Source organism: Salmo trutta, chromosome 30, assembly GCF_901001165.1.
Source record: "Salmo trutta chromosome 30, fSalTru1.1, whole genome shotgun sequence".
NCBI classification, from domain to species: Eukaryota; Metazoa; Chordata; class Actinopteri; order Salmoniformes; family Salmonidae; genus Salmo; species Salmo trutta.
The window spans coordinates 39165700-39185951 of record NC_042986.1 but is presented as its reverse complement, the minus strand read 5'-3'; the positions used below and the strand labels follow the sequence as shown (position 1 = coordinate 39185951).

General features: G+C 41.9%; 2 protein-coding genes across 4 annotated transcripts; both read right to left on the bottom strand.

The window, feature by feature from the left end:
* Nucleotides 1–61: 61 nt before the first annotated feature.
* On the bottom strand, nucleotides 62–13548 carry LOC115168658 (pyridoxal phosphate homeostasis protein). 3 transcript variants are annotated; one of them, XM_029724126.1, is made up of 8 exons: nucleotides 13403–13548; nucleotides 7727–7834; nucleotides 3976–4011; nucleotides 3808–3883; nucleotides 3482–3622; nucleotides 1404–1546; nucleotides 1208–1306; nucleotides 62–1039 (listed from the first exon to the last, which is right to left on the bottom strand). In XM_029724126.1, the coding sequence occupies exons 1-8, from the start codon at nucleotides 13490–13492 to the stop codon at nucleotides 884–886; spliced, it is 849 nt and encodes a 282-aa protein (XP_029579986.1). In that variant the 5' UTR covers nucleotides 13493–13548; the 3' UTR covers nucleotides 62–883. The 3 variants fall into 3 exon arrangements, with proteins under 3 accessions (XP_029579986.1, XP_029579987.1, XP_029579988.1); XM_029724127.1 differs by lacking the exon at nucleotides 13403–13548 and adding an exon at nucleotides 12310–12331; XM_029724128.1 differs by lacking the exon at nucleotides 13403–13548 and adding an exon at nucleotides 9397–9417.
* A 735-nt stretch (nucleotides 13549–14283) lies between these two features.
* Nucleotides 14284–20252, bottom strand: snrpg (small nuclear ribonucleoprotein polypeptide G). The gene is made up of 4 exons (XM_029724130.1): nucleotides 20131–20252; nucleotides 19318–19340; nucleotides 14602–14726; nucleotides 14284–14473 (listed from the first exon to the last, which is right to left on the bottom strand). The coding sequence occupies exons 1-4, from the start codon at nucleotides 20160–20162 to the stop codon at nucleotides 14423–14425; spliced, it is 231 nt and encodes a 76-aa protein (XP_029579990.1). The 5' UTR covers nucleotides 20163–20252; the 3' UTR covers nucleotides 14284–14422.

Here is a 20252-nt window from a genome sequence, read left to right as displayed (position 1 = left end):
CTGTAGTTCTTTGTTTATGGAACATTCATTTACATTTCCTATTAAAAATTTAACACAACAGTTATTTTCAATAAATATTTTATTGCTTGTCACCTTCCTCAGTATTAATTTAACCCTGTATCTTGTTTAAGTGAATGTTTTGCAATACAATTCACTGAATGTGATCATTATCACCCTTAGTTATGGATTTAGTTTTACATTGATGGTAACTACCGCATTATTGTTCCATAATAACTATAGGATAGAAAATCTCATAACAGAACAAACTAAACTATTTCCTCTTTGCATAGGTTCATTCTTAAATCTTTTACTGCACCAACAAATAATTCAGACCAGAAGAATCACTGACATCACACAAAATGAAATAATACGGCAACCTAAACATATGGTATGAATCCCTCTTTACCTGCCGTTTTCTAATTTGGTTTATCAATTATAAAAACGTCAAATTTCTGACACCATACAAAACAATTTAATCGACTCGTAATACCATACGTCATGATAAGAGTCGAGAGAGTCGACCTCTGCTTGACTCTCCAAATGATCTCTATTTCCGTTATCGTGTAAAACGGTATCTATTGAATCTAGGGTTGGCACAAGATCAAGATGTGAGGTAGGGAACTTCTTATATCCAATACCATCAATTGATTAATGAGAATCTATGTCTAATGTGAGAAGAAGTTTGTAATGTCAACTTAAAAGATCAAACGTCATCTAAAAATGCTCAAATAAATGAATGGGTTTTGTAGAAAACTACTACATCAACCAAAGACATCATAAAGACATACTGTGGAAACTTGCTGTTGTTTTTTTTTCTCTCCAGAAAATCTTCATAAAATACTAAATTCTTTTCAGCCCGTTGTGAGTGTAGGAAGGAGAAACGTCACTGTTCTGTCACAGTGAGACGCTCCATCTTCTTAGCTGCCTCTTCTGTCGGAACCTTGGACTTTTTCTCTGGACTGGGAGTGGGAGTGTTGGGATAATCCCGATTACCAAAAATAGTACTACCCACTCGCACGTTGGTTGAACCCACCTCAATCTAAAAGGAGGAAATGGAAGAGGAGATATACCTCAGAAGGGTATAAACTTATTCAAACAGCATGAGCATTCGAGTTGCAAATGGGTAGCCTTATCAACATCTGATAATTCAATATGTTAAGAACATACTGGATTAGCCATTGAGTAAAATTGGAACAGTGGAACTTACCGCGTGTTCGAAGTCAGTGGACATGCCCATACTGAGCTCCACATCTTCAAGCGGCAGCTGTAGACTGGCACACACTTCCTGTCGCCGACTCAGCAAAGCCTGGTTGGTGATGCGCAACAGACTTAACACACACACCTATAGATCTTTACCAAAAGCCTTAACATAAAACATTAGGGTAATCATAACAGTCAAATACCTGAAAATCTGGGTTAGGGCCATCAGCTAGGTCGTAGCCATAGCGACCAATGGTCATGAGTCCGGAGAAGTGTAGGGCAGAGCATTTGGATAAAATGTGTTTCACTGTGGTCACGGTCTCATCAGGAGGCAGTCCATGTTTACCTAGAGGTAATATACACAGTGTCCAAAACATTACGAACACCTGCTATTTCCATAACTTAGACTGATCAGGTGAATCCAGGTGAAAGCTATGATCCCTTATTGATGTCAATTGTTAAATCCACATCAAATCAGTGTAGATGAAGGGGAGGAGACAGGTTAAAGAAGGAATTTTACACCTTGAGACATTTTTAAGCCTTGAGTATGTGTAATTCAGAGGGTGAGTGGGCAAGAAAAAAGGTTTAACTGTCTTTGGTTATGGTAGAAGGTGCCAGGCACACCAGTTTGTGTCAAGAACTGCAACGCTGCTGGGTTTTTCACGTATCAAGAATGGTCCACCACTCAAAGGACATCCAGCCAACTTAACAACTGTGGGAAGCATTGGAGTCAACATGGGCCAGCATCCCCGTGGAACACTTTCAACACCTTGTAGAGTCCAGGCCCCGAAGAATTGAGGCTGTTCTGAGGGCAAAATGGGGGCAGGGGACTCAATATCAGGAAGGTGTTCTTAATGTTTTGTACACTCTGTGTAGAACAGTAGTTTGTGTATCTGTCTGTGAAGCAGGTTGACTTCATGATTGTTGCCCTTGAGGCAGAACTGAGCGATTTGTACTAAATGGGCCAGCTGCAATGTCAACATTGTCTAGATAGAAATGTTAAAAAATATATACAAAATTGGCTTTTTGGTCTTATTTTAAGGTCAGGGTTAGGCATTAGGATTAAGGTTAAATTTAAAAATCTGATTTTATGACATTGTGGCTGTGCCAGCAAGTGACCTCTGCAGTGCTTCCTCCAGTACATGAGTCATCTCAATAAATGCCAACCTGCGTGTGTGTGAACCAAGGGTTGAAACCGGTTCAGAAAACAGAACCAAAAACGGAAAATAACAAAATGATTTGAGGAACAGAACCCGAACCGAAAACGAACGTGATCCATGCTGTTCTGGAACAGAACCGTTATTTTAAAAGCATGGGAACCGGTTAGTAAAATTATTTCACGTTCCGAGCATTTTATTCCAGTCCCACAAAAATCGCAACAAAGCACCTATGCAAAGCCCTCACTCTGTTACAAAGAAACTTATTCCAGCATCTGCCTGCCAGTTAGAAATCTTTGCCAGTCGGTCTGTGTATATGCTACCTGCCCCTCCCCATGTAAGAATAGGTTACTGTAGCCTACTAACAAAGTGTAATTCAGAAATTAGGGAGAGATGTTTAATTAGAGAAGAATGAATTTACTTTTTCAATGCTATTTGATAGTATAGTTACCATGTTTCACATTGGATTTATTAACTACAAAAAGGTAAATTGTTTATTTTAAATTCTGGTGCCGCTCTGCACACACAAGCTTGTTAGCTAGCTAGCTCTGGTCCAACATTTAACCAACTAGGTAGTTCAAAGATATTAAAAGTTCCTCCATAGAAGCCGCTCCTCCGTAGGTATAATTCTGTGGGCCTAATTCAGATAATGCTTGTCATAACAAGATGCCCAGCGCTTCAAGGCAAGCTTCCTCCATCCTCACCCTTAACATTTCTGATGCATCTCATGTCCTACACTGTGACTGGCAGCACAGTGTGTATTTGTCTTTCAATAGGATTAAACCATGCTTTCACTGCAAAATATATTCTTAACGGCTTTCCTTCCTATACAGATTAAATCGCTCATCCACTCCACAGCAAACTGCTCTATCTGCACTGATTGGTAATTTAATTTAATAACGAGCTTAATGTAAAAATATATATTTCAGAGGTTTGAAAAGGAACAGAAAGGAAAGATAGAAAATGGTACTTTTTTGACGGTTCGAAACCGGTTCAGAACTTTATTTTTCTGGTCGGAACAGTGTAACGTAACAACAACAACAACAACAAAAAAGATGGTTCTGTTCAGAACAAAACGAGAAAAAAAAAATGTTAGGGTTCCAACCCCTGGTATGAACACTTACTTTCCTCCCCACTGGTGTTGATCTGAACCATGATCTTTAACGTCTGCGTACTAGCTGTTCTCAACCGCAGCCAGGAGCTGTTTACCTTGTCGGCCAACTTGACAGAGTCCACTGTCTCCACCATGAACAGGTTTGGTACACCTGTGGGAAGTGTGTGAGTAGAGTTAAGATATGACAGGTGTTACTAAAGGCTTCTACGGAATGCCGTTCAAAAGCTTGCTTTTTGACAAGGACCGCTTGGGTAAAGGGAGACATGCAAGTTGATGTTAACAGCTTTAGAGATATGGAGGCATAACATGTTGCACAAGATGTGACATATTACTTACCCAAAAGTTTGTTGACATTATTCTTCTGTAAATGGCCAATAAAATGCCACTCGATTTCTGGGCATGATTCTAAAATCTAGGTTAGAACAGAAATATAATTTTTATCGGTTGCTGGATAGACATATTACATATAGTAAAGAATAAGGTGACTTAAACCTTTCAACAAACCTGAGGATTTGAGGCTTTATCCACAAGTTCATTCACCTAAAAGTGAGGGGTAAAATGAAAAAAAAAGTCAAGCCACAAATGTCTTCACACTACTAATAAAGGTTTTATGTGGAAATGTACAACATGTTCCCATCATGTATATAACGTATGCCATTTATCAGACTTTTATTATCCAAAGCGACTCACAATCATGCGTGCATTGATTATACGTACGGGTGGTCCCGGGAATCAAACCCACCATCCTGGCATTAAAAGCGACATTCTCAACCGACTGAGCTACAGAGGACTTTTATGCAAACTCTCAGTTCCATTACATCACATAAGACTCACTGGACGAAGAAGTCTTCTGTACGGGGGAGTTTTGTTTCAGAGCCACGACACTCAATCTGAACATTAACACGCGTCGCTTGGATTTTATCTTTCACATCAACAATAAATAATTTTCTAAAAACAAAAAAAGTTACATTGATACACACCTTGATAGGGTTAGTGTTCCCACACGTCCATATATCTCCATGTTACAGCGCTTCTTTACGGAAAAAGGACGGAAGACAAGAGGCTAATGCTAATTAGCTATCTAGCATCCTACCAACCACCTGTGTGGAAGTGTAACTCGGGAAGTGTAGCAGAAGTGTGGTTTAGTAGGATGGAGGCTCCATAGCTGTATGGATCTGTAACTGCTACAGTATAGTTTAGTAGGATGGAGGCTCCATAGCTGTATGGATCTGTAACTGCTACAGTATAGTTTAGTAGGATGGAGGCTCCATAGCTGTATGGATCTGTAACTGCTACAGTATAGTTTAGTAGGATGGAGGCTCCATAGCTGTATGGATCTGTAACTGCTACAGTATAGTTTAGTAGGATGGAGGCTCCATAGCTGTATGGATCTGTAACTGCTACAGTGTAGTTTAGTAGGATGGAGGCTCTATAGCTGTATGGATCTGTAACTGCTACAGTGTCGTTTAGACGGATGGAGGCTCCATAGCTGTATGGATCTGTAACTGCTACAGTGTAGTTTAGTAGGATGGAGGCTCCATAGCTGTATGGATCTGTAACTGCTACAGTGTAGTTTAGTAGGATGGAGGCTCCATAGCTGTATGGATCTGTAACTGCTACAGTATAGTTTAGTAAGATGGAGGCTCCATAGCTGTATGGATCTGTAACTGCTACAGTGTAGTTTAGACGGATGGAGGCTCCATAGCTGTATGGATCTGTAACTGCTACAGTGTAGTTTAGTAAGATGGAGGCTCCATAGCTGTATGGATCTGTAACTGCTACAGTATAGTTTAGTAGGATGGAGGCTCTATAGCTGTATGGATCTGTAACTGCTACAGTGTCGTTTAGACGGATGGAGGCTCCATAGCTGTATGGATCTGTAACTGCTACAGTGTCGTTTAGACGGATGGAGGCTCCATAGCTGTATGGATCTGTAACTGCTACAGTGTAGTTTAGTAGGATGGAGGCTCCATAGCTGTATGGATCTGTAACTGCTACAGTGTAGTTTAGACGGATGGAGGCTCCTTAGCTGTATGGATCTGTAACTGCTACAGTGTAGTTTAGTAGGATGGAGACTCCATAGCTGTATGGATCTGTAACTGCTACAGTGTAGTCAGGGTTGGGTAGGTTACTATCTAAATGTAATCTGTTAGTAGTTACCTGTCCAAAATTGTAATCAGTAACATAACTTTTGTATTACCCAAACTGAGTAACGTAATCTGATTACATTCAGTTACTTTTAGATTTCCTTCCCCTTAAGAGGCATTAGAAGACAAAAATGTATGTTACCAACTGAACAACATCTATTGCAGGATAAATCAATGTTAAAGTTTACATAGCTGGCCATATATGCATGTTAAATTTTACTTTATGGGTTGGTTATGTAGACTTCTTCTAACCCATTGCTTTCTACTACATACTTATTATACGATTAAATTATATCTTTACCATATTATATATAATTTATTAATCCAAAAATGGATGTAGCAACTACAGATTGCCCCTTTAAGTTTATCAAAAGTGTACATAGAGAGGGGTTTTTGTTCTTTATTTTGGTTAGGCCAGGGTGTTACATTGGGTGGGCGTTCTATGTTCTTTTTTCTAGGTTGGTTTGTTTCGTCGATTTTGGCCGTGTGGCTTCCAATCAGGCACAGCTGTAGTTTGTTGTTGCTGATTGGGAGTCACACATAAGTAGCCTGTTTTTCCTTTGGGTTTTTGTGGGCGATTGTTTTTGTTTAGTGCTTTCTGTTTCGTTGTTAGTACCTGACAGAACTGTCGGCTGTCATTTTGTTTATTTTGTCAAGTGTTCTCTTTTTGTATTAAAATTCATTCAAGATGAACACATCCTCCGCTGCACCTTGGCCTAATTCTGACGACGGCCGTTACAACAAGTTTGAGCATGTGTCCATTAGGACTTTTTATCAGCATGAATTAGATTGAGCAATAAAAGCCCCACTTTTATCCCACAGGCTGGGATCTGCACTATGCAGCTGTCGCAAGAGAACATTTTTCACTGGCTGTCCACTGGTTTCAAAAACAATTATCGATAGGCAATTTAAACTTGTTGAATTTAAACCATTATTGGGTTCAAATACACACTTACATTTGTGAACAGCCATCCACAACCACAATCCGTAAGGCACAAATAGCTAAATTGGAGAGCAGCAGCGTGATTCACATCAACGCGCTATGTAGATATCAATAATAGTGATGTCAGTATTGTCGTAGACTAAACCACTGCTGTCATTCTTACCTCCAAGCGTTTATTCAAGTTGGATGCCGACAGCAGTCGCACCATTGAAAGACATAGCTTGGACTGTAGCCTACAAAAGCCTACTCCTGCTCTTTTCCCACGATCCATCAAACACATTTGGTGTGTCATCATAGTGGTCTCTGACTTGTGTTCAGACTCCCTCAGGTGGAACAAATTTAAACTTGCTCCTTTTTTTCAATGCTGAGTTGAATGTCATTGAGAAAACAGAGAAGTGTCAAAGATTTTTTTCCCCCCAAACATTCTTTCAGAATTTAAAAGTAATCCTCGAAGTAATCATCTAGTTTTTCCAAAGTATCTATAATCTGATTACAATATTTTTTGCTGGAAATGTAACAGATTACAGTTACTGTTTTATGTAATCCCTTACATGTAACAGATTACATGTAATCCGTCACTCCCCAACCCTGAGTGTAGTTTAGTAAAATGGAGGCTCCATAGCTGTATGGATCTGTAACTGCTACAAAAAGTGTATCTTTTTTATTTGAAGGATTGTTTCTCGCTGATGAAAGATGAGGGCCATATATTCCGAAAGCAAAACCGCATTCGCAAGTGATTATTAGTTGCCGGTTCTAAATGTTAAAACAGAGCGTCGTGATTGTAGTTCACATGAGTCAGTCGGGGGCAAAGCTAATGGCTTAAAACTGTAGGGAGAAGACAGAATGCCACCTAGAGTTTGAGCGCTACAGAGGACCACGGTCTACTAACTGAACTACAGAGGACCGTGTTCTACTAACTGAACTACAGAGGACCATGTTCTACTAACTGAACTACAGAGGACCATGTTCTACTAACTGAACTACAGAGGACCATGTTCTACTAACTGAACTACAGAGGACCATGTTCTACTAACTGAACTACAGAGGACCATGTTCTACTAACTGAACTACAGAGGACCATGTTCTACTAACTGAACTACAGAGGACCATGCTCTACTAAATGAGCTACAGAGGACCAGTGTACAATACTCAGTATAACACTCACATAGTTTTCACCAAAGTTGCGATGTCCTTTTCGGTACGCCTCGATCACCATGTCAGGTGGTTTCGTCTTACTTACAGCTACCAGGCGGGGCGGCACCACGGGCAACGTCTTGAGTGGGAGAGCAGAGGAAAAAGAAAAGCAATAAAATATATTGTAAATAAATCATGTGTTATATGAACCCAGCCGACATCTGAGGCTCATTCAGGAAGACATATTGGGGTACACAATACAGAACAGGTATGCCTCTGTCATGTAGAAAACTATATTGTACACTCCTGAACGCAACCCAGATATGCTGCCCAAATGCACTTATTTTAGCATGCTGGCATTTCCTTACAATCAAGATGACAGAAATCTGAAAGGGTCGTCTTTGTCTACACTGTATTATGTTTCATTGTTTGTCCAAGATGGCGTAGCAGTCAGATGTATTTTTGTCCTCGTCTTGTCCCATGTATATATCTTTTAATATCTTTTTTCTTCGCATATATTTAAAACGATATATTTTTCTTAACCTCAACTTCAACATACTCTCCTGCAATCCGCCTCACCCAATGTGGTATGGATCTGCTATTTCTTTACTTCTGAACCAGAACCCCAACAGAAACTAGCCAGCTAGCCACTGCTAGCTGTCATCAGCTACCATTAGCCCGGACAACTCTCGCCAGTCTGCACAGCGCGACTCAAACCAGAGCAAATCGGACTTATTTTTCTCCATATCTCCGGATTCCTACCGCAAGCTCGGAACCTTTTCACCTGGATCATCGCAGCTAGCTAGCTGCTATCCGAGTGGCCACTCCTGGCTAACATCTCTGTCCCGAAGCAAGAACCAATTAGCCTGGAGCTAGCCTTGCTAGGCCCATCTCCCGGCTAGCCGAAGAGGTCCATCAGCCACTCCTTGGGCTACAATACCTATTTTGTCAATCGGCCTGGACCCCCGCCGACCCAACACGACTGGACTACCGATGTAATTCACCCGAGGGGGTTTATCAACTGGCTCCTCCGTCTCAACTTCCCCTGAATGCCCATCTGCTAGCTGTCTAGAGCATATCGGACTATTAGCTTAAGAGGCCCATCGGACAAATTCTTTGGCCACTATACCTATTCCACTAATTGGCTTGAACCCTTTTACCACACGGAGCCCTGCTGATCCACGACGACTGGTCTGCAGACGTAACAGCACGAGGGGGCTACAACAAACTTTCTTCATCGCAACGTCTCTCTAAGCCCTTCTGCTAGCTTGCTAGCCCCGGCCCGCTAGCTGCCTGAATCGCCATGTCTCCGGCCCGAACCACTCACTGGACCCCTATGATCACTCGGCTATGCATGCCTCTCCCTAATGTCAATATGCCTTGTCCATTGCTGTCTTGGTTAATAATTATTGCCTTATTTCACTGTAGAGCCTCTAGCCCTGCTCAATACGCCTTAGTTAACCCTTTAGTTCCACCTCCCACACATGCAGTGACCTCACCTGGTTTAAATTATGTTTCTAGGGACAGTATCCCTCTCATCGTCACTCAGTGCATAGGTTAACTTCCACTGTATTCACATCCTACCATACCCTTGACTGTACATTATGCCTTGAATCTATTCTACCGTGCCCAGAAACCTGCTCCTTTTACTCTCTGTTCCGAACGTAATAGACAACCAGTTCTTATAGCCTTTAGACGTACCCTTATCCTACTCCTCCTCTGTTCCTCTGGTGATGTAGAGGTTAATCCAGGCCCTGCAGCCCCCAGCACCACTCCCATTCCCCAGGCGCTCTCATTTGTTGACTTCTGTAATCGTAAAAGCCTTGGTTTCATGCATGTTAACATTAGAAGCCTCCTCCCTAAGTTTGTTTTATTCACTGCCTTAGCACACTCCGCCGGCTTAGGAAGACCACCAAAAACCCAGAAATGTCCATCCCTAACTATAAAACATTCCGACAAGATAGAACTGCCAAAGGGGGCAGAGTTGCAATCTACTGCAGAGATAGCCTGCAGAGTTCTGTCTTACTATCCAGGTCTGTGCCCAAACAATTTGAGCTCCTACTTTTAAAAATCCACCTTTCCAGAAACAAGTATCTCACCTTTTCCTCTTGCTATAGACCACCTTCTGTCCCCAGCTGTGCCCTGGACACCATATGTGAATTGATTGCCCCCCCATCTTTCTTCAGAGCTCGTGCTGTTAGGTGACCTAAACTGGGACATGCTTAACACCCCGGCCGTCCAACAATCTAAGCTTGATGTCCTCAATCTCACACAAATTATCAATGAAGCTACCAGGTACAACCCCAAATCCGTGAACACGGGCACCCTCATAGATGTCATCCAAACCAACTTGCCCTCCAAATACACCTCTGCTGTCTTCAACCAGGATCTCAGCGATCACTGCCTCATTGCCTGCGTCCGTAATGGGTCTGCGGTCAAACGACCACCGCTCATTACATTTGACATTTTAGTAATTTAGCAGACGCTCTTATCCAGAGCGACTTACAGTAGTGAATGCATACATTTCATTTCAAGCATTTAATATTTTTATTAATTTTTTTGTACTGGCCCCCCGTGGGAATCGAACCCACAACCCTGCCGTTGCACACACCATGCTGGCGTTGCAAACACCATGCTCTACCAACTGAGCCACAGGGAAGATCTGTCAAACTCTCCCTAAAACACTTCAGCGAGCAGGGCTTTCTAATCGACCTGGCCCGGGTATCCTGGAAGGACATTGACCTCATTCCATCAGTAGAGGATGCCTGGTTATTCTTTAAAAGTGCTTTCCTCACCCTCTTAAATAAGCATGCCCCATTCAAAAAATGTAGAACCAGGAACAGATATAGCCCCTGGTTCACTCCAGACCTGACTGCCCTTGACCAGCACAAAAACATCCTGTGGCGTTCTGCATTAGTTTCAAATAGCCCCCGTGATATGTCACTTTTCAGGGAAGTTAGGAACCAATATACACAGGCAGTTAGGAAAGCAAAGGCTAGCTTTTTCAAACAGAAATTTGCATTCTGTAGCACAAACTCCAAAAAGTTCTGGGTCACTGTAAAGTCCATGGAGAATAAGAGCATCACCTCCCAGCTGCCCACTGCACTGAGGCTAGGAAACTGTCACCACCGATAAATGCACGATAATTGAGAATTTCAATAAGCATTTTTCTACGGCTGGCCATGCTTTCCACCTGGCTACCCCTACCCCGGTCAACAGCCCTGCACCCCCCACAGCAACTTGCCCAAGCCTCCCCCATTTCTCCTTCGCCCAAATCCAGATAGCTGATGTTCTGAAAGAGATGCAAAATCTGGACCCCTACAAATCAGACGGGCTAGACAATCTGGACCATCTCTTTCTAAAATGATCCGCCGAAATTGTTGCAAACCCTATTACTAGCCTGTTTAACCTCTCTTTCGTGTCGTCTGACATCCCCAAAGATTGGAAAGCTGCCGCGGTCATCCCCCTCTTCAAAGGGGGAGACACTCTAGACCCAAACTGCTACAGACCTATATCTATCCTACCCTGCTTTTCTAAGGTCTTCGAAAGCCAAGTTAACAAACAGATGAGCAACCATTTCGAATCCCACCATACCTTCTCCGCTATGCACTCTGGTTTCCGAGCTGGTCATGGGTGCACCTCAGCCACGCTCAAGGTCCTAAACGATATCATAACTGCCATCTATAAGAGACAATTCTGTGCAGCTGTATTCATCGACCTGGCCAAGGCTTTCGACTCCGTCAATCACCACATTCTCATTGGCAGACTTAACAGCATTGGTTTCTCAAATGACTGCCTCGCCTGGTTCACCAACTACTTCCCAGACAGAGTTCAGTGTGTCAAATCGGAGGGCCTGTTGTCCGGACCTCTGGCAGTCTCTATGGGGGTGCCACAGGGTTCAATCCTCGGGCCGACTCTTTTCTCTGTATACATCAACGATGTCGTTCTTGCTGCTGGTGATTCTCTGATCCACCTCTACGCAGACAACACCATTCTGTATACTTCTGGCCCTTCTTTGGACACTGTGTTAACAACCCTCCAGACGAGCTTCAATGCCATACAACTCTCCTTCCGTTGCCTCCAACTGCTCTTAAATACAAGTAAAACTAAATGAATGCTCTTCAACCGATTGCTGCCTGCATCTGCACGCCCGTCCAGCATCACTACTCTGGACGGTTCTGACTTAGAACACGTGGACAACTATAAATACCTAGGTATCTGGTTAGACTATAAGCTCTCCTTCCAGACTCACATCAAACATCTCCAATCCAAAGTTAAATCTAGAATCGGCTTCCTATTTCGTAACAAAGCATCCTTCACTCATGCTGCCAAACATACCCTCGTTAAACTATCCTATCAATCCTTGACTTCGGCGATGTCATTTACAAAATGGTCTCCAACACCCTACTCAGTAAATTGGATGCAGTCTATCACAGTGCCATCCATTTTGTCACCAAAGCCACATATACTACCCACCACTGCAACCTGTATGCTCTCGTTGGCTAGCCCTCGCTTCATATTCGTCGCCAAACCCACTGGCTCCAGGTCATCTAAGTCTCTGCTAGGTAAAGCCCCGCCTTATCTCAGCTCACTGGTCACCATAGCAGCACCCACCCGTAGCACGCACTCCAGCAGGTATATTTCACTGATCACCCCCAAATCCAATTCCTCCTTCGGCCGCCTTTCCTTCCAGTTCTCTGCTGCCAATGACTGGAACAAACTGTAAAAAAAAAAATCACTGAAGCTGGAGACTCATATCTCCCTCACTAGCTTTAACCACCAGCTGTCAGAGCAGCTCACAGATCACTGCACCTGTACATAGCCCATCTGTAAACAGCCCATCCAACTACCTCATCCCCATACTGGTATCTATTTATTTATTTTTGCTCCTTTGCACTCCAGTATCTCTACTTGTACACTCATCTTCTGCACATCTATCACTCCAGTGTTCAATTGCTATATTGGAATTATTTCACCACTATGGCCTATTTATTGCCTTACCTCCGGTATCCTACCTCATTTGCACACACTGTATATATACTTTTTTTCCTAATGTATGTTTGTTTATTCCATGTGTAACTCTGTTGTTTGTGCTGCACTGCTTTGCTTTATCTTGGCCAGGTCGCAGTTGTAAATGAGATATTGTTCTCAACTAGCCTACCTGGTTAAATAAAGGTGAAATAAAAAAAATAAAAGTGTGCAGCTGTGAATTTGCCTGAATAATTTAATGAACGCTGGCTGGAATTGACAGTAGCTCCATCTAATTTCTGTGTATGTGTGGTCTGATTCCGTCAATTTGAATTTTGTAAGTAGTCTACCAACTTCTAGTTTACCTAGTGTTTTCGAATGGTTTCAAATGAACCAATCAAAACGTTCATTCCTTACGATCAGGAGTGAACGGAAGTTGATGGAAGAAATGTTTTGCAACGTTTACATCAAAATGATAAAAGCAGCAGATCGTCTACAACCCTCCACGCGCAAACCGGTTGCATGCATGCAGCGCGCGCCTTTAAAGAGTTTGCCGTAAAATAATCAGTATGCAATGTGAATGTTATGGTGTGATTTCTCAATCCAAAGGTTTGTGTTTTTCCCTTGCATAACTGGTCCACCGACCCTCGACACTTAAATGATAAGCCCATTTCTCACGACATGACCATCTAAAGTAGATACACCGGTTCTTCCCAAGATTATATTGAACTGGATTTACCTTGGATCGACGTGCCGCGGCTTGATTTACCCTGTCTACCACCGCTTGTAACGCTTTTCCAACCTCCTCCGACATTCCTACTTTCCACATACCCTCGATCTACCGAATGTGCGTAAGCAACATCGAGGTGATCAACCTGTCAAAATAAAAGTCCTTTCTATAGCATAGAAAGCTTGTGTGAGGTGAGAGGGCGACGCCTTGTGTTGACTATTGATAAACCATTCCGCGTCAACTCAATCTAGTGCACACTAACTATCCAGCTGGGTGTTTGTTGAACTATGAGACTGGCCCGAAACCAGAAATAAGACTCCCTAAGTAAATCCATTGGCTGCACCTGTCACTTGCTCCCTGCTCATGGGGGCTGAGTCTCCATATTACAATGCTGAGTCCGCTTGGGCTGCTCTGCTCAATGACGAGGCATGAGAGCAGTTAGCTACTTTTCGTCACTAAACTTCGACAAAACGCAAGGAACGTTATTTTCTGTGTAATAATCTCTCGTTTTATATTTGACGAGGTTGAAGCCCTTCTGACACTTATGATTTTAGTCAGATATGACTTTTGCGAATGGCTCAGCATCAAAATGTCAGTAATCAATTTAGTGATAGCAGAGCTCTGTCCATACCCTAAAATAAAAACTTTCCCTACCCAGCCCTAACCAAATGTAGAATGTCGGCATGTCGGGCTCGGTTCGATTAAATTAGCTCTTACTTGTGGATACCATTTTTATGTCTCTGCGTGCAGTTTGAAGAAAGTTGTCAACTAGCGTTCGCGTAATGCCTTTTAAATGTAACTTCTGATAGGCGTCTATGTATGCACACCTTGTCAAGAATAATCAAATGCTTGAAACATGTAGAGCTAAAAAAAACAGAATTACACAAAAATAAAGAAAACAAAATATCCAAGTTTATTCACAAGATTTCACAATTCAAAATATTTCCAAATGAAACATCTGTAAACGTATCCAGAAAGAAAAGGTCCATTATTCCACTTTCTTGAAGATGATTGTGCCACCCCAACCCCTCATACTCTCTCAAGGGCCTCCAGCATGATGATACTGTTTCCTCGGATTACCTACAGATAGCAACAAAAAACACATTTGATTTACTTGCAAAAAACAAGGTATGTGATAACATTGAGAATAAAAGCAAACTGTGTCTGTCCCCAGAGATAGTGTAGTTAACAAAGTTGTTGGTACTGACCACCATGCCTATCGTGTTCTGTATTCCCCCAGGGGCCATCTCCAAGCAGTCATCCATCACCAAGTTCATGAAGGGGTCAAAACCTCGCAGGACTCCTTGGACCTGCCTGCCACCATTCAGCTTCACTGGAGGGAGAAATATATAACTGTAACAACAGTTGAGGCAGTAAGGCAGGGTTCCCAAACTGGCGGCCCGCGGGCGGTTTTATATACATAAGACTGTAAAAACACCAGGAAATGAGCTTGAGTGATTTTAATTTAAGAAATCTGTTCCAAGTATTCCCAAGCATAGAGAGACACGTGATTGTATGCCAATGTAAGCAAGATTTAAAATGATTCTTTTTTTAGTCAAACATATCTGTTGGGCTTCTTGCAGTCTACAAATTACTTGTAATTCTAAACTGGGTGGCTCGAGCTCTGAATGCTGATTGGCTGTCAGCCATGATATATCAGACTGTATACCACAGGTATGACAAAACATTTATTTTAACTGCTCCAATTACGTTGTGATAGGTTTGGTTTTTGAGCTTTAATAATGATTAATCATTAGTTATAAAAGAGACATGAGGGGTACCATAATGAAGCTAGGGAGGGGCTGAGTGCAGGGAGAAGTGTTAATGTTCTAGAATACCTGCTACCAGAAGTTAGTCATTGTTATAGTTCTGGTAAAATGTGTAACAAAAAAAAGAGCATTTTCGTAGACAGACTTGAAAGCCAGATCAGTGATTGCAAAAAGCAGGTTAAAAAGCAGGGTTCGTTGTTGACGAAGGATTTTTTTTTTTGCGTTTTTTTCAAAACAGGAAAGGCAGATCTAAAATGCTTCTTATTGTACATTTTGCTCGGCTTCAGTCAGAGTTCGCACTAAATCATGAATGTAAACGGACACATTTCATGCTACTTATCTTTGCTCTCATCACTGGATCACCAGACAGTGCTCTGACTGATGTGTAGGCAATTTTTTCTCCAGTACTTTCTTCCAATTGCAAGTTAAAATGCAAAATTAACTTCAAGCAAAACAGTAGGAAATGTAGCTGGCTACATTCTTTCTGTGATAAACATTAGAAATATGAAGGCCTGATCATTTTTGCAAAAAATTCAAATGTATACATTTAATAAATTAAAAAAACGTGCCTTCTCATTGTAAGCAATGCTCCCTCATTTTTTCCTGCACTGAGCAAATTTCTGGTCTGCAGAGCGCAAACTTGAATGTGAAAATTCAGTGCGCATTTACTGGGAACACTGAAGCTGTACCCCCTTTAAGTTACAGTTAACAGCTACAGTGGCTATTTGATCATAATGTAGACCTAACAGAGTGGCCTACCATAAGAAACAATGGAGAAAATGCATCCCATAACATTTTAACATGGAAATAGCTGTTCTATCATTCAGCCTACAGTATCAGCCAATGTGTGGTGTTCAATGTAGGCCTACATTCCATGAGATTTGAAAAAAACAAAAAAACATGCAGGGCTTGACATTAACCTGTTTATCCACTTGTCCTTCAGACAAGGTGACTGAAAATGTGTTGTTTGATGCAAGAAACCACTTTATAAAATGCATTATTCACATAACATTATTACAGATTATCAGACAAATTATGGCTCCCTCTGCCTATTGGCTACATAGCTTATTCAAGCCCGTCTCAAAATACAAACACTGCCCCTTTAAGACCGAAATAAATGCTCTTTACGGGACTCGCTTTTTAAAGATGACTAGACATGTACATGTTTTGTGCTCTTGTAAGATGCAATCACACCTCCATTGCTGAGGAGTGATAACTGGGCTAATAACTCACTACTATCACTAAAGGATATGAACACTTTTATTTCACCTTTTATTTAACCAGGTAGGCAAGTTGAGAACAAGTTCTCATTTACAATTGCGACCTGGCCAAGATAAAGCAAAGCAGTTCGACACATACAACAACACAGAGTTACACATGGAGTAAAACAAACATACAGTCAATAATACAGTAGAAAAATAAGTCTATATACAATGTGAGCAAATGAGGTGAGATAAGGGAGGTAAAGGCAAAAAAGGCCATGGTGGCAAAGTAAATACAATGTGCACATGTGGCTACATGCAGCCCTCGCTTTGATCTCAAAATAAGCGCATCTACTCACAACCGCTCATGCTGTAAACACAGTCCAGTTCAAAGTGAACGGCACAGATCCATATTTGGCAATGGTCTAGTTGCATATAGGGCTACTGCAGCTCTGATTGATTCTATACAGACCAGTGCGGCATAACCATACTCCAATGCATTGTGCCTATAACAAAATCTCATGCATAGTTTGTTTTGTTATGCTGCATATAAAGTGGCTAATATTACGTTGAATTGATCACAATAACCCACAGTAAAGGGAAACGTTGATAGTGTTAACGGAGAAAACTCTCGAAAGTTGAGGAGTTCAACCTTGTGCTTCTCTGCGCAGGATGCCATTTCTTATTCCAGGCAGCCCAGCAAAGCTTAGAGGGAAAATTGAATTGGCGGGGGAGGTGTGCAGCTTAGAGGGAACATTGAATTGACAGGAGACATTGACTGTGAGCCAATATCCTCCTGTATAGCTGCAAGCCAAACAGAGATGCACTTCTGTTGTCATCTGATGAAAATACTAATCTCAATGTGTTTAGAAAAACTATATAGTTGCTCGCCCCTTATCACTCAATTGTTTGCAAAAAAAATGTAAAAAACACTATTGACTTTATATAAAATGCAGGTGAATTTCGTTTTTAAAAAAAAGTTTTAAAAAAAGGCCTGCATTTTGAAAATGCAGATTTCTGAAAGCTAATGCAACCCCTGTAAACTATTTTGATAAAATGATTAGTGGGTCTTATCTTAGGGTTGTAGAAGGCTTATATTTAGCCTAGGTATAATTCTACAAGCCCTGAATTCATTAGATTATTCTTGATTGTTTGACCTTTATTCTCTATAAGCTTGTTGCACAATTATTATTAATTTTTTAAATTATGTACATACACTACATATACAAAAGTATGTGGACACCCGTTCAAAATCAGTGAATTCGGCTATTTCAGCAACACCCGTTGCTGACAGGTGTATAATTTTTTTTTTTAGCACATAGCCATGTAATCTCTATAGGCAAACATTGGCAGTAGAATGGCCTTACTGAAGAGCTCAGTGACTTTCAACGTGGCACCGTCATAGGATGCCACCTTCCCAACAAGTAAGTTGGTCAGATTTCTGCCCTGCTAGAGTTGCCCCGGTCAAGTGTAAGTGCTGTTATTGTGAAGTGGAAACGTTTATTTAACAAGGCAAGTCAGTTAAGAACAAATTCTTATTTACCATGACAGCCTACCTCGGCCAAAGCCTAACCTGAACGACGCTGGGTCAGTTGTGCGCCGCCCTATGGGACTCCCAATCACGGCCGGTTGTGATACAGCCTGGAATTGAACCAGGGTCAGAAGTGACGCGTCTAGCACTGAGATGCAGTACTTAAACCACCATGCCACTTGGGAGCAACAACGGCACTTTTAGGAGCAACAACGGCTCAGCCGTGAAGCGTAGGCCACACAGAACGGGACCGCTGAAGCGCGTAAAAATCGTATGTCCTCAGTTGCAACACTCACTACAAAGTTCCAAACCGCCTCTAGAAGCAAAGTCAGTACAAGAACTGTTCGTCGGGAGCTTAATGAAATGGGTTTCCATGGCAGAGCAGCCGCACACAACCCTGAGATCACCATGCGCAATGCCAAGTGTCGGCTGGAATGGTGTAAAGCTTGCAGCCATTGGACTCTGGAGCATTGGAAACGCGTTCTCTAGAGTGATGAAGCACGCTTCAACATCTGACATTCCGACAGAATAATCTGGGTTTGGCGGATGCCAGGAGAACGCTACCTGCCCCAATGCATAGTGCCAACTGTAAAGTTTGGTGGAGGCGGAATAATGGTCTGGGATGTTTTTCATGGTTCGGGCTAGGCCCCTTAGTGGGGCGGCAGGTAGCCTAGTGGTTAGAATGTTGGACTAGTAACCGAAAGGTTGCAAGATCGAATCCACGAGCTGACAAGGTAAAAATCTGTCGTTCTGCCCCTGAACTGTTCCTAGGCCGTCATTGAAAATAAGAATTTGTTCTTAACTGACTTGCCTAGTTAAATAAAGGTTAAATTAAATAAAAATTAAATGAATTACAGGGAAGGGAAATCTTAACGCTACAGCATACATTCTAGATGATTCTGTGCTTCCAACTTTGTGGCCACTGTTTGGGGAAGGCCCTTTCCTGTTTCAGCATGAAAATGCCCCCGTGCACAATGCGAGGTCCATACAGAAATATTTTGTCAAGATCAGTGTGGACGAACTTCACTGGCCTGAACAGAGCCCTGACATCAGCCCCATCTAACAACTTTGGAACACCTATTATTGCCCAACATCAGTGCCCAACCTCACTAATGGTCGTGTCTGAATGGAAGCAATTCCCCGCAGCAATGTTCCAACATCTAGTAGACGAGTGGAGGCTGTTGTAGCAACAAAAGGGAGACTAACTCTATATTAATGCCTGTGATGTTGGAATGAGATGTTCGACAAGCAGGTGTCCACATAGTGTGTATTGTGAGTTGCCCATAATCTAGATATGATTTTAAGGCCATTTGGCCCAGCCCTAATTGGGTTTGTCAACATTAGTCTCAACTCCGCAAGCAAAGAGATGAGGTTTGTCCGTTCAACTCAGCAGAACCATAAACATTCAGAATCAGTACTCACACGAAAGCTTCTTGTCCATGAACCTGAAATGAAACAAATATGTTATTATTAGTTGCTAATAGAGATCGCAACGCCACCGATTGTATGTCTATACCAGAGACGGGTTGGCTCTGGTGCATGCCTCTGATTTTCACTAGGAGCTGGACCAGAATTCGTTTTTCGCTAAAGCATCAAAAGTTTTTTAAATTACAATTTTTACACAAGAGATCCATATAGCACGTTGGGAACGATGAAAACGGAAATGCCATTAATTTTCAATAAAGGAAGCGAAGTGCGCTGGGGAACCGTTGAGAAAATTGGAATAAACTAAACATTATTCAAATACACCGCGACATAGCTTCCAGACCCAACTAGATTGGCTGTTGATACCGAAAGTTAGCATTCTTGCTCCCACAACAGTGCGAAACTAAATGTGGCTATCAGTATAACTTAGTGGATCACTTCTTTTGAGCACAGAAGTTCTCCAATCTAACATTTTAATGCGACAGAGCGCAGAGGCAACTCGTTGTCGTCGAGCCGTTCAAATCGCTTTCGTTTATAATACTGACACTTAATGATATTCGTACATCAATTAAATGTTAATGAATACATGGTTTGGTTATCTAACCGTTTCATTCAATAGCTAGCTAGCAATTGTACTAGCCACAACCAGTGTTAACTAGTTACCGACTACCGGTAGCTTTGTGCTAGCGCGTAGCTACCAATGTTAGCTTGCTATCCACATGATCTAAAATTAACAGCGAAATATTAGAAATTACACTGGATCGAAGACCAACTATGAATATGTATTTTTTTTATTTTATAATAACTCACTTTTTCAACTCTGGTGGGTGTGCTTTACTCATGTTTCTTCTTTTTGTTTGTGGCCTTCAGCTCGTGAGACTTCCTTTTGTGGAAAAAAAAAAGCGGAAAGGACGCGCAACGAGCGGATCCGG